The 14731-nt window shown below is 46.3% G+C and overlaps 1 protein-coding gene across 1 annotated transcript in view; it reads right to left on the bottom strand.

Annotated features, from left to right (window-relative positions):
- Positions 1–11229: 11229 nt before the first annotated feature.
- The window catches only part of LOC103108069 (acid-sensing ion channel 2), a 351524-nt gene continuing 348022 nt past the window's right edge, over positions 11230–14731 (bottom strand). Inside the window, exon 10 of the mRNA XM_007516925.3 lies at positions 11230–12227. Within this exon, the coding sequence (XP_007516987.2) occupies positions 12126–12227 (102 nt within the window). The 3' untranslated portion in view covers positions 11230–12125. The remainder of the gene's footprint in view (positions 12228–14731) is intronic.

The raw sequence follows: 14731 nt of genomic DNA, 5'->3' as shown, positions 1-14731 counted from the left end.
ACATCTTGGAGCAGTGTGCTTTGGTGAGCGCTAGCACAGTGTGGTTCTCTCCCCATCTCACTTCCTGACCTTGGGAAAGTCTCTCCACCTCTCTAAGCTTCAGTGTTCCTTGTGGGCTAGAGGACTTAATGAAGTCACTTTCATCATCAGCAGAGTCACAGCTACTAGCACAGAGCCTGGAACAGAGTTGGGGTCGAGAATCACTGGCCCCTTGTCTGGCTTCTCTGAATCCTGAGACTGTCAAATTACGCTCCACTAATCCTACTTGTCCTGGAAAGCATGGCATCTGGGGCCTTGTCTTTGTTACTGTTCACTGGGGAGAGGGAGAGAAGGGAGGGTAGAGGGAAAAAGAACAGAAGAGAAGTGCATGGTTTGGATAAACTGACTGAGATTTCCATGGAAAGTGGGGAGAACCGAATGAGGCTTTGTTATTTTTGGTTAGTTTCTGCATTTCCAGACTCTTTGGCTCCAGGTAACTAATTGGAAATGGATTGCTTTGTATCTTTTGCCATAAGGGTGTGGCGAGTGTTTCAGGGAGGGAGTGAATGACTCACTGAGATGCTGCCCTTTTTCTTTTTTAATTTTATTATCTTTATTTATTTGTTGGATAGAGATAGAAATCATAGTAGAAGAGGAAGATAGAGAAGAAGAGAGACAGAGAGACACATTTATTTGTTGGATAGAGATAGAAATCATAGTAGAAGAGGAAGATAGAGAAGAAGAGAGACAGAGAGACACCTGCAACACTGCTTCACCGCATGCAAAGTTCTTGCCCTGCAGGTGGAGACCGGGGACTCAAACCTGGGCCCTTGTGCATTGTAACAATTGCGTTCAGCCAGATGCACCACTACCCGACCCCAGTGTTGTCCTTTCTCTACCTTTAAGTACAGGTGAGAGGCTGAGCCTCCTGGCAGCAGAGCAAAGCTTTGCCCAACACCTTCCGTGGGCTGAGGTTTCTGTACTTTGCATGTGAGGACCATGCCTTCTGCTAGATATGGATGCCTTTTCTACTTCTGGGCTTAGAAGCTTCTAGGGTGGGAGGCTGACTCACTCAGATGGGGTTCAGTGTTGGCCAGAGACCTTCTGCTGGGTGGCGTGTGCCCTACTGCCTCTTGTGGTCGAGGACAGACATTGTGAAATGAGCACAAACCTGGAGGGCCAGGTGGTGGCACACCTAGTTAAGTGCGCTTTGTGCAAGGAGTACAAGGACCCGGATTCGAGCTCCTGCTCCCCACCTGCAGCAGAAACGCTTCATGAGCGGTGGAGCAGGTCTGCAGATGTCTGTCTGTCTTCTTCTCTATCTCCCTCTCCCCTCTCAGTTTCTTTCTGTCCTAACAAATGAAGGGGGTGGGAACCACCCGAAGTGGTGGGTTTGTATTGTCGGTATGGAGACCTATTGACTGGATGCAAAACAAAAAGCATAAGCCTCTACCCTATTGCCCACCTAGGACTCTTCTTTTAGTGGCACTGGAATCTTGCCCATTCCATTGCTCTTGGGCCAACTTTTTGGCAAGCTAGAGAGATAAGCAGAGAGGGAGAAACACCACAGCACTGTTACTCTGTCTGTGACATCCTCCGCCCCCTGTGGCATAGAGCTACGTGGTGTCAGGGCTCTAAGTTGGGGCTTGCTGCTTGGCAAGGCAGGTGCTCCACTGGATGGACTATTTCTCAACCTGACTAGCACTCTTGACCTCTTCAGTGGCAGCAGCATGTGGCATGGGCCCTCCTTGTGTGAGGCAACACACACCCCTCAGAGCACACACCCCCCCCCCAGAGCAACCCTAGTAGGTGGAAAGAAATGGCTGTTTTTCCTCCCCAGTTTTCAGGAGGAGCTTGAGTTCTAGAGAAGTTCTGGACCTTGCTCCATAGTTGGTAGAACTGGTCTTCAGGATAGGCTGTGCTCCATCTTCAGCATGTCTCAGTTACTAGAGCTTGTTAACTCTTAAGACTTTTTGTCAGGGGGATTCTAAGCATGGGAAGGCACAAGGGAAAGAGAGCCATGGGGAAAGTCCATTCCCACCCACACTGCAGAGATCTCTCCAGATCTGGGCCCTCTCAAGTTCTCCTCTGCCCCCAGGTCCTGGCTCAACCAGTACTTTGTCTGCCTGGCCAATCCACCCATTGCTCAAGGCTTCAGCCCAATCCTGCTCCTTTAAACTTAGCCCTGTAGACAGACCTGGGTGTGCCTCCTCCAGGGAGTGTACTGTACTTTCTGCTTCTCTACTGTAGCTTGTGTCATGTGTCTTGCCTGTCTCTGCCCAAGGTGACCCCCCTGAGGTGAAGTCTTCAGCCAGTACATGACACAGTGAGTGGCACACAGTAGGCCTGCAGAAAAATGCCGGGCTGGCTAGCTTTGCGGGTGGGAGAGAGACGACCAGAGACTCATGGCTGAGTGGGACGCAGTTCAGTCTTTATTGATGAGGAATGCAGTGCAAGCTATCTATCTCTAATCACAATCCTGTCCTATATATCTCCTGAGGTGGAAGTATCAGGTCAGAAGAGGATGTACGTAGGATAGATAGGGGGTGGGGAGAAGGAAAAAGCAAGGGAACCAGTGGGGATTAAACTAGTGCCCTGCAGGCAGGGTGGTTCTCAGGTAACAGTGGTTATGTAAATAGACCACAGAGTTAAGCAGGAGGGAGCTGGTGTACTGCCCAACAGAAAAAGCTTGTGGAGTAAAGGAGTCTGGATAGAAGGATAGAAATGCCTACTTGCTACTGTGAGATCTCTTCCAGTAATTTCTTTTTCTTTTTTTGTCATCACTGGGGCTTCACTGATTCAGGATGACTTTCTTTTTAATGTTTATTTATTCCCTTTTGTTGCCCTTGTTTTATTATAGTTATTCTTGTTGTCTTCATTGTTGGATAGGACAGAGAGAAATGGAGAGAGGAGGGGAAAACAGAGGGGGGAGAGAAAGGTAGACACCTGCAGACCTGCTTCACCATCTGTGAAGCGACTCCCCTGCAGGTGGGGAGCCAGGGGCTCGTACCGGGATCCTTACACCAGTCCTTGCGCTTCACGCCACATGCACTTAACTTGCCGTGCTACCACCCGACTCCCCTCTTCCAGTAATTTCTTGGCCACTTCCCTTTCTCTAAAACAGCTTGAGTTGAGTATGCTCTGGTGCCCTCCCTGTCACTTTATCTTGGGCCTATCTTAATGCAGATATATGAAAAGGAGACACCCAGTCTGAATTACACTAAAGACAAATGGCCCCAAGTGGAGATAAGTTAAACCAAATGAGCCACTTGCTTTGGAGGGATGGCGTGGAGAGCAGCTTCAAGATGGCAAGACATTCAATTTCCCATCCCACAGCATCATTCAAGGCCATTATCAGGGGACATTTTTTTTTTTCCCTCCAAGCAAAAGACACCATTGCAGTCCTGCTCAGAAATGAATGAGATGTCTGGTGGCTCCACAGCATCCAGAGAGGAGTATGTGTGTGCTCCCTGCAGGCAATGGAGACAGGGGTTGCATTCTGTAAGAGCCATACCTGGGAAATGTTTGCCAAGTCAGGGTTGCGGGTGCTCTCCATGTGTGCAGGTGTCCTCAGCTCTCAAGATCTCCACACGCATAACATAATTTTATGAAATCACATCTCGGAGGCTCTCTACTCATATTCATTTTCTCCACCTTCATTCACTTTGACATCTGTGTGAGCTCACCAGCACATGAGCCACACAGCAGGTGCCAAAGGTTTAAAAAAAAATGATGGGAGGAAAACCTTGAAATTGATCAAATTCTATCTATCCTCTTTTCCTCTGCTTCTCCTGTAAATTGAAAAAATGGCAGTCATCATGCCATTTCAGAAGAAGAAATGTTGGGTACTCTTTATGGACTTCTTTTGGGGTAGAAGTTAGTCTTTTTTTAAAATGCCAGAATGGCTTTGCCTAGCATTGTATATCCCTGTAGGACCACAGATAGGCTCTGTAACCCATCTGAAATTGTGTGCGATTTTATCCCTGTGACCGTGTGTATTTTTTCCTAGGGAATTCATAACATTCACCTTATTTTAACTCAAGAACAAGCATCAATGTTTTACAGAAATAAAAAAGAAAAGGTAGGCTAACTATGTCTATCTTAGCTCACTTAATCCTCATAATTACTTTGAAAACCAGGCATCCTCTTTACCATGTTATAGATGGGAAATAGAGGCTCTGTGCAACATGTTAAATATTTGGTTAGACAGGGAGTCGGGCAATAGCACAATGGGTTAAGCGCACATGGCACAAAGCACAAGGGCCGGTGTAAGGATCCCGGTTCGAGCCCTCGGCTCCCCACCTGCAGGGGAGTCGCTTCACAAGCAGGTCTGCAGGTATCTATCTTTCTCTCCCCCTCTCTGTCTTCCCCTCCTCTCTTGATTTCTCTGTGTCCTATCCAACAACAATGACATCCATAATAACTACAACAATAAAACAATAAGGGCAACAAAAGGGAATAAATAAATAAATAAATATTTAAAAATTTGATTAGATAACTGGCAGCCATTCTCAATTTAGACTCATAGAATGGTGGAGTTGAAAAGCACTAAAGAGATCATCCTTTTACTTCATATTCCTTTCCTTTGATAGAAGGAAAGGAGGCCCAGAAAAGTGAAGTAAACTGTCCAAAGTTATCCAGGTGGTTTACAGATGAAATGGGTTTGAAATTTAGTCATTTGACTCTCCATCTAAAACCTTTGCCAAACTATTGTTTCAACTGCTTTGTTTGTGAACAAAAAGGTCATTTAAAAAATATTTATTTTCCCTTTTGTTGCCCTTATTGTTTTTCATTGTTGTCATAGTTATTATTGCTGCTGTTACTGATGTCGTCATTGTTAGATAGGACAGAAAGAAATGGCGAGACGAGGGGAAGACAGAGAGGGGAAGGGAGAGAGAGAGACACCTGCAGACCTGCTTCACCTCTTGTAAAGTGACTCTCCTGCAGATGGGGAGCCGGGGGCTCGAACCAGGATCCTTACTCCTGTTCTTGCGCCACATGAGCTTAACCAGCTGCGCTACTGCCTGACTCTCCTTTTTTTTTTTTTTTTTTTTTTTTTTGTTTGCTACCAAGGATATCTTTGGGGCTTGGTGCCTGCACTACAAATGCACCTCTCCTGGTGGCTATTTTTTTCCTTGTTAAAGTTTCTGTTTTATTTAATAGGATGGAGAGAAATTGCGATGGGAGGGAAGATAGAGAGAAAGAGAGACACCTGCAGAGCTGCTTCACCACTTGTGAAGCACCCACCTGCAGGTGGGGAGCAGGGGATTGAACCTGTGTCCTCGCTCACGATGACATATGCACTCAACTGGATGCATCACCGCTTGGCTGGTTCCACAGTATCTTAAATTGATTAGTAAGAGACTCCCCTCCTCCCACCTGACCCAGATTAAGCTGGTTCCCACTGATGAATTTTATAGCCCACAGGGGGCCTTATAGCCCCAAACACACTCAACTCATTAGTCTTGGAAAAACATAAATGCACACAAAACTTGCCAAAAATCTCCACTGAGCAGGGAGAAAGCCATTAACTAGATACATAAATCAACTTCTAGTTTAGGAGGGATATTTACACACATCTGGAGGGCAAGAGAAAGGCCTTGAAGGTCTTTAACCCTGACACAGTGTAGTGACAGAATCCTGCATCTTTTAACACCAGCCTCTCTCTCCCTGGTCATCTGGACACTTTCCCCTTTCATTTCTGTATCTGGGTCCCCTGACATGTGCCTCTTCCAGCCTGCGTGTGCCCTGACCACTTTCATAGTCTGCTTACTTGTCAGTATTCTCTGCTCAGAGGATAAATTTCTTGAGGGTAAGAGCTGGCACATAACAGACAGTCAATCAATACATGGAGTGGAATGAAAGCAAGCCTGTGTTCTCCATGCAGCTTCCCTTTCTTCATTTCTCTTCTCGACTCAATGGTGCTAGGATGCTTGTTCTGTGCTGCAGAGAGTGTTCCCTGCCTGCCTGTGTGTGAGTTGGGGCTAACACCTCCCTGCTACCCCCCCCCCCCACACACACACAGCCCTCCCTCAAAGCTAACTCCTTTGCCTCTCAGATTTCTGTCTTCTCTGCATCAGGAAATTCACTGATTGGTGCTTCCTGGAGACCCTTACATCTTTTCTTAGCCTACTTTTCAAAATGGAATTCAAATCTCTGAGCCTGTAGAAGGAGAGGCCTGGGTTTCTCCTTGGGCCTCTCTGCTCATGTGCTGTGCTGAGCCTTACCTGAAGAGTGCCTTAACCTCAGGTCTCACCTGTGTGAGGGCCTGCATTTTTCCTCCTCTTCTCCTGCTCCCCCAGTGCCTTTAACCAGAGACCTCATGTGTACTTTTCCTCACTAGGCACTTTGATGGTTAAAGCTCTGACAAAAATAGCTTCAAACTGGAAAGAGGAAAATAAGAGCATTCTGGTCTCTTTCTGCCAAAAACAACAAAGTAATGGCGCATAAGCCACTAGCTCAACCTTGGCACAAATCCGTACATCCGTACAGAAATGTTTGTTTCTCACTCTGCTATCCCTCCCCCCAAACCCCACTGCAGCAAACACCTCTGAATCTCTTCCTGAGGTCATGAGCCAAGAGTTCATCAGTTGACTGGCTGTTTGACTTATATGATCAATTAAGGTCACTGGATTCAAACTTATGGTTTGGACTCTTTCCAAACTCCTGATCTTTGTGCCATCATTGTTTGGACCACTCTGGAAATTTTAAGATAACCTGAGTATCCTCTGTTTACCAGACCTCCTCAGGTCTTACAAAGAAATATCTACACTTAACTACTTGTTTGAAATGACAATAAAAACCAACTTGCAGCAGCTGGGTGGTGGCTCACCCTATTGAGTGCACACATTACCATGCACAAGGACCTGGATTCAAGCTACCAGTTCTCATCTGCAAGGGGAGAAACTTAATGAGTGGTGAAGCAGGGCTGCAGGTGTCTCTCTTTCTCTCCCTCTCTATCTCCTTTCCCCTTCTAAATTTGTATCTGCCCTATCAAGTAAAGAGAAAAGGAAAAAAGAAGAAGAAAAAGGAGAATAATAATAATAATAATAATAATAATAATAATAATAATAATAAGACTAAGACTAAGACTAAGACTAAGACTAAGACTAAGACTAAGAATAAGAGGCTACCAGGAGTGGTGCAGGCAGAGTTCCAGTGATAATCCTAGTTAAAAAGAAAAAACAAGGGAGTTGGGCCATAGCACAGCAGGTTAAGTGCAGGTGGCACAAAGCATAAGGACCAGCTCAAGGATCCCAGTTCGAGCCCCTGGCTCCCCACCTGCAGGGGGGTCACTTCACAAGTGGTGAAGCAGGTCTGCAGGTGTCTATCTTTCTCGCCCCCTCTCTGTCTTCCCCTCTTCTCTCCACTTCTCTCTGTCCTATCCAACAACGATAACATCAATAACAACAACAATAATAACTATAACAATAAAACAACAAGGGCAACAAAAGGGAATAAATAAATAAATAAATAAATAAATAAAGGCAAAAACAAACAGGGGCCGGGTGGTGGCGCACCTAGTTGAGCACACATGTTGCAATGCTCAGGGACCCAGGTTCGAGCCCCCGGTCCGCACCTGCAGGGGGAAAGCTTTGCGAGTGGTAAAGCAGGTTTGCAGTTGTCTTTCTGTCTCTTTCTCTCTCTGTCTTTCCCTTCCTCTTGATTTCTGACTGTCTCTACCAAATAAAAAAAAATAAATACAATAAAAAATACTAGTCTTAAAAAAACACACAAAAAACCCCTAAGACCTCCGATGTGCATCAGTGTCTCCTGTTAACCAGTTAAAAGTACTCAGTCCCTGATTATGGTTCATTCTCTAGAGTTTCATGACTTTTCTTCTTTAAGCAAGTTGGGTATTTAACAGGTAAATAAATAGGTTCAGACCTGCTCCAAAATGAACCAAGTCAGGACCCCCCCATCAGAGGGGTATATATAAATGTGAGGCCTAATTAAAATACATTATAATATTCTTTGCTTTATCTCAAATTGATCTGAATCTTTTTTTTTTTTTTCTTGGAAAAGCAAGCCAGAAATCCAATGAAGCAGTTCAGATTGCAATGTAAGCAATAGATTTTTAAAAAATTTATGAAACTGCTAAACTGGAACACGACAGAAGCATCCAATAGACTCCCAACTAACTGAATAGACATTTCATTTGGTTCTCATCCCTGATGGGAGCAATCTGAAGACATTCCCTGTTCTTCTGCTCCTGACAATCTAAGCACCAGCAGCACACCGTCAGCCTGAGAGAACAGGAGTGAATTTATCTCAGGAGAGGGACTTCCATGCCAAACTGAAAAATTGAGCCCTCTTGCTTCAAGTGATCGATCTTGGTGGATCTACAGGTGGAATTAGGAGCCTGGGAGTTTGGGGGTGGGGTGTCGTTTTGGCACTGCTACTAACTCACTGTGTATCTCTGGGCACATCTCCCCTTTCAGGTCTTTTGATTTGGAAAAGGGGAATAGTCAGCTATCTGGTGCAACAGGTTTTTGGGAGTTAGAATAATGGTCCCCAAAGATCTCCATGTCCTAATCCTGAGGCCTGTGAACATGTTGCTTTACATGGCAGAAGGAACATTGAAGATGTGGTTAATTTAACTTTGAGATGGAAAGATTTTCTTGACTGGTCAGATGGACTCAATCTAATCACAAATGTCCTTTAAAAAGGAAGAAGGGTGACAGAAAAGGAACTGAATTAGAGGTAGGTGCTACTTTTTGGAAAGGTCATTGTTGTGTGTGATATAAGGACTTGGCCCATTGCTACTGGCTCTGAGGATGGAGAAAGAGACCAGAAACCAAGGGATATATGTGACCTCTAACTATTGGAAAAGACAAAGAAATGATTTATCCTTTAGAGTTTCCAGATGGGGTCCAGTCCTGCTGACACCTCAAACTTCTGATCTCTACAAGTGTATGATAAAATATCTGTGCTGTTTTAGTCACTGCATTTGTTAATATGTTGCCACAGCAGCAATAGGGAATATAACAAGACCTCTTCCAGCAACTTTGCATTCTGATTCTGAGATGTTAAGCTCAACTTTTCCAACAGCTTTGGGCAGCCCATGTTGAGAGAATTTTGGGGAGAAGGGGGTCACGGGGCTGTTCTGTGACAGCCAGCTCTTGACCTCTGCTTGCCTATGTCTCTTCCCGGGTAGAGACAATGGCAGGTCCCTCCTGACCTCATGAAGTAATGATGGATGGCTTCTCCAGACAGGGCAGCCTTTGTGTACATGCCTCTCCGTCCCCTTAAAACAAAGGCCATGGATTACTGTATATTGTGTATGGCTGACTTGAAAACCGCCAAGAACGTCCTGATTTTACTCAATTGCTCCCTTCCCCCCCTGCCCTGAAGTGCTTGCATTTACCCCCAGAGAAAATTGTGTTGTTTAGCTCATGACCAAGTCTTGTAAGGTACTTTTCCAGATGTGATCAAATAGGTTGTAGGTCAAGACGTAACTATGCATTGTGTTTGGGTTAATGATTACCTCAACCTTCTTTCCGGACTATGGGTATATCTGCTACTTGCATCCCCCAATAAATGAGTTGTCTCTCAGAGGCTTCTCCTGCAGCTGGAAAAGTCTGGCATGGCTTCTTCCTCTCCACGCATGTCACCCCAGGGGCCACTCTGGTCACCCACCGCTGCTGGCCATGGAGACGGAGGACCTGGAGAGACCCACAATGCCCCTCTCTACCAAAGGAATTGTACAACCTCTTTCTCAGCCAGAACCTTCTCAGACCTCCTGGGGAGTAAGGCAGAATGATACTATGATCTCTCAAGGAATAGGCAGGTCTGCTTTTTGCTGATGAGGAGATGGGGTGCAGATAAGGCCGGGAGAGGTGGGTGTGTAGGAAGGAGGACACACTGGGGCCTGCTGAGTCAGGAGCAAAGTCAAGAGCAGAAGGAGGAGAAAACCTCCTTTATGGCCTCCAGTGTTCCCTGCCATTTCAGGACCAGGACAGTGTCTTTCAACCATAAATGTGACTTATTTGTGGGCCAGGAAGTCATTTAGAAGGCCATAGTTAATAGTTAAAAATCTTGGAGTTGGCAAAATGCTCATCTGGCTTCTCCACTGTTTTGGCATATGAATGACCTGGGTCTGAGCCCAGCACCCGCTGCAATGAAGGGAGCATTGATGTTGTGGTCTCTTTCCCTCTCTTCCTGCCTTTCTGTCTTTCTATCTGAAAAAGTCAGCCCAGAGCAGTGAAGTCCTGGTGAATATAGAATGTACACATTTTAATTAATTAATTAATTAATCAATTTATTTATTTCCTTTTGTTGCCCTTGTTTTATTGTTGTAGTTATTGATGTCATCATTGTATAGGACAGAGAGAAATAGAGAGAGGAGTATAAGACAGAGAGGAGGAGAGAAAGATAGACACCTGCAGACCTGCTTCACTACCTGTGAAGTGACTCCTCTGCAGGTGGGGAGCTGGGGGCTCGAACTGGGATCCTTGAGATGGTCCTTGTGCTTTGTGCCACATGCGCTTAACCCACTGCACTACCACCCAACTCCCAGTATGTACACATCTTGTAAAGGTAGTTGTTGTTACAGGAATGTGTCTATTTATATGACCTAGGGTTCTTTTCTTTATTTTAAATTATTTATTATCTTTATTTATTTATTGGATAGAGACATCCAGAAATCAAGTGGGAAGGGGTGACAGAGAGAGACACAGAGACACCTGAAACACTGCTTCACCACTCGCAAAGCTTTCTCCCTGCAGGTGGGGACTGGGAACTCAGGGAGTCCTCATGCATTGTAACATGCGTTCTCAGGCAGGTGTGCCGCCACCTGGTCCCTTCTTTTTAAAATATTTTATTTATTTATTTTAATGAGAGTGATATGGGAGGGAGAGAGAGAGGCAAAAGAACTGCTCAGTTCTGGTTTATAGTGATGCTGGGGATTGAACCTGGGACTTTAGAACCTTAGGCATGAGAGCCTTTTGCATAACCGTTATTCTGTCTCCACAGTGCTCTATGGCTCTTTTCAAATATTTATTTTATGACACAGAGAGAGAGAGAGAGAAAAGAAAGGGGGAGTAGGGGGTGGGGGACAGGCCAAAACACTGCTCTTGCATATGTAGTGCTGAGGACTGAACCTAGGGCCTTACACAAACAAGTCTGGAGTCCACTTGTTGCACTCCCTAGCCTTGGTCTATGAGTTCTTAACCCTGACAGTTCCAGCCCTTTCATCATCCTCCATGGGAAAGATATTGAGTGTGGCAGAAGGCAAAAGTGACTCAAGCATTTCCACAAGACCAGCTTTTAATATGACCGTGATTGGAAGCACGAATAAATAAACACTAAAGAAAATGGGAAACAAACAAACAAACCAAACCTCTGAACATCAAAACTGAAAATCAGAAAACAAAACAAAATGAAACAGATCTCCGACAGACAGACAGAAAAGGCCCCCCAAAGAAACAGAACCAGACTGTACAAGCGTGTCACGGGGGAGAGCAGAATGACAACATGGCGCCAGGGGCGAGGGCCAGAGTCACCCAGGCCACCATGCCTCCAGTCACAGGCACTGTGGGAGTGGATGGGGTGGTCCTGGTCACCCATAGGCTGGGTGGGGGCGCATAGGGTGGGCTGGGGAGAGCTCTGTGGGCAGGTTAAGAACCTTCACAAACTACACAAGGACTGAACGTAGTTGAGAGTTCTGCCGTGTCCCTCTGTGTTGTGCAGTTCTGATTCTAGCATGGCCTCAGGGTGACTTGGGGGCTAGAACCAGGTCCCACTGCGTGGCCGCAGCATGGAGGCTAGAAACTGCACACTGAGGTGGGCCATGTACACAGATAGACATGGAGGAGGTGCCGTGAGCAGTCTGAGCATGCAGGTACTTTGTACATCTGGCAGTGAGATGTGATGGCAGGCTGATTCTGGGACAGTTCCAGAGCGGGACACGTTTCTCCTAAGAGGGACGCATGGCGGTGAGGCCTGAGGACATTATTGTCCTGTCATCGGACGTGGCCAGGGTGAGGTTTCAGCAGACAGTTTGCTATGCGTACATGGGGGCTCTTGCTTCCTTCTGTCATCAGGGGCCATCCCACCAGAGCCTGTTGGCCCCAACCTAGTTCTTGGGCCATAAGGTCTGTTTGGGTTGGGGGGCAGGGGCGGGGTGCTGGGTGCTCTGTGGGCTGTCAGCAAGCAATCTCCTCCAAGGTCCCCAGAGCCGTCTGCAGGGGCACATTCACAGTGTGGCTGATGGTTTCAGAGTGGTTTGGCATCGTCTCACAAGTGCTCTGGAGGGAAGAGGAAGGTGAGTGTTTATATTCATTCAGCAGAAACTCATCATCATGTCACCGGCAGCCCAGCCTGGGACTCCTGTCCCAGATTTCTCAGGCACTGGTTCACCAGCTCGGGGTATAATGGCATTACACCAAAGGGGCCTCAGTACCTTTGAAATCTCTTGCCTGCTTGGTGTGCCCTGGGGCAGGGGTGGGTGATGGGGTGCAGGAGCCATTTAAGTCTCATTTAGAGTTGCCTCTGATGTCACCTGAAGCAACATGTGAGTGGGCTTTAGCTTTGGGGCCTTCTTTCTTGGGGACCTTTTCTAGGTCTACTTGGGGTGGGGAAAGTGCAGTCTGTGGCCAGGCCTGGGGCAGGGGTGTCAATCAACGAGGTCAAACAGTAAGGATGAAAAACCAGAATTGGTCAGAGGTACCCTGAGGAAATTTATTCATATTCTCTCTCTCTTCCCCCCATTCTTCTTCTTTTTTATAGAGGTTAAGAGAAATTGGGGGCCAGGCCGTGTACACTTGGTTGAATGTACACATCACCATGCGCTTATTTTATTATTTTATTTTATTTATTGTATATTAATTATATATCTATTTATTTTTTATTTATTTTATTTATTTTATTATTACCAGGGTCTGAGCCCTTGCTCTCCCACGTGCATGGGGGATGCTTTACAAGAGGTGAAGCAGCTCTGCAGGTATCTCTCTCTCTCTCTTTAATATTTTTACATTTTATTTATTATTGGATAGAGACAGAGAGAAATAGAGATGGGGGTTAGAGAGGGAGAGAGACAGAGAGACATTTGCAGCCCTGCTTCACCACCCGTGACGCTTTCCCCCTGCAGGTGGGAGACCAGGGGCTTGAACCTGGGTCCTTGCCCACTGTAATGTGTGGCACTTAACCAGGTAAGCCACTGCCTGGCCCCCCATGTCTCTCTTTCTCTTCCTCACTATCTTCTCTTCTCTTTAAATTTCTCTCTGTCTTATCAAATAAAAATAGAAAGAGAAAATAAAAAAAATGGCCACTGGGAGTGGTACATTTGTAGTGCCATCACCGAGCCCCAGCAATAACCCTGGCAGCATAAAACAAACAACAAAAAAAAAAAGGAAAGAAAAGAAAGAAAAAAAAAGTAGATATCTGCAGCGCTGTTCCACCAATTATAAAGCTTTCCCATTGCAGGTGGGAACAGGGGGCTTGGGCCCTTTGAGTGCTATAATGTGTGTGCTCTTCTGTGTCTGCCACCTCCTGACCAACCCCAGAGAAACTTTAGATTCAGGTTGACCCCAGGGGAAAGTTATCCTGGGTCCCCCAGCAGTTGGGACTGAGATATCAGTGGGTCCTCAGTTGATTCCCAGGTTATAGTGGGTAAGAGACTGGAAGGGATGGGACCAGGGAGACCAGCCAGGAGGCTGTGGGAGACATTTAGGAGAGAATTGATGAAGACAGGACTGGAGGAATGGGAGGGGAAGGAAGAGAAGCTACATTCTGAAGGCAGGAGGGAAGATGCAGGTGGAGAAAGAAGCTCTAGTGGCTAAGTACTTACTGTAAACTAGGGATAACTGATGGGTTGTACTTCAGTTAATGGGAATGAGACCTCTCATTTTAAGTGGGAAGAGGCTTAGGCAGGCTAAATGACTTGTTTTAGACACACAGCTGAAATATGTGAGATATGCAATCCAGCCAGACGAGCTGAGACCAGAGCCCAGGTCCCTTCCACACTGCCCTTTCCCTCTCAGAAGATGGTTTCTGCTCTGAGAAGCACGGCTTTTAGTCTGGGAGAGGGGAATAAAACAGCATCTGGAACAGAACAGGAGGCTAAACAGGAGGAAGGGACTGGGATCCTCCTGGACTTGTTGACTTTAAGGGTACAGTGGCCACTTAATGGGCCAGAGGTGTCATCTGAGGAAAGGCAGAGAGACCCTGTCAGTGGAGATGCAGACCTGGGTAGGGGGCGGGGGATTGAGTATGAATGGGAAGGAGCATGGGCAGCATGGAGGTTCTAAGAGAAGAGAAGCAGAGCAGGGCAGTGGCTTTGACACTCACCAGCTGTGTAATCTTGGTCTTGGGTCCCCAAGTGCCTCAAATACAAAACAGACTCCTAAATATGAAGATAGTATGACTGAAACATTAAGGGATTCTATGGCCCTCACACAGTGCCTGGTGTGTGCTTGCTTATAGTGCTCACAACTTACAATGGTTATGATAAGGTATCACAGGGCCTCACGTCCCATGTCCCCTTCAGAGGAAGTGAAATGTCAGTGATGTCCCTGAATACATTCTCCCAAGATGTGAGATGAGGGAGTAGTCTTCTGGCCTGGGAGCAGTTACTGTGGGCCAGGATCACCCTTGGATGCATTTCCTAAGAACTGCTTTGTTGGGACATGTCTTGGAAAAATAGAGGTTAGACACCAAGTTGCGAATACTACTACAATTTTATCCTGAACTTCCTGGGCAGATGGCCTCACTAGTGCTTCCTAGAACCTCACCTTTCCTGAACCCTACCCCA

Source organism: Erinaceus europaeus, chromosome 12 (assembly GCF_950295315.1).
Source record: "Erinaceus europaeus chromosome 12, mEriEur2.1, whole genome shotgun sequence".
Lineage (NCBI taxonomy): Eukaryota > Metazoa > Chordata > Mammalia > Eulipotyphla > Erinaceidae > Erinaceus > Erinaceus europaeus.
The sequence above is the reverse complement of the archived record's forward strand: the minus strand, read 5'-3'. Positions and strand labels throughout refer to the sequence as shown.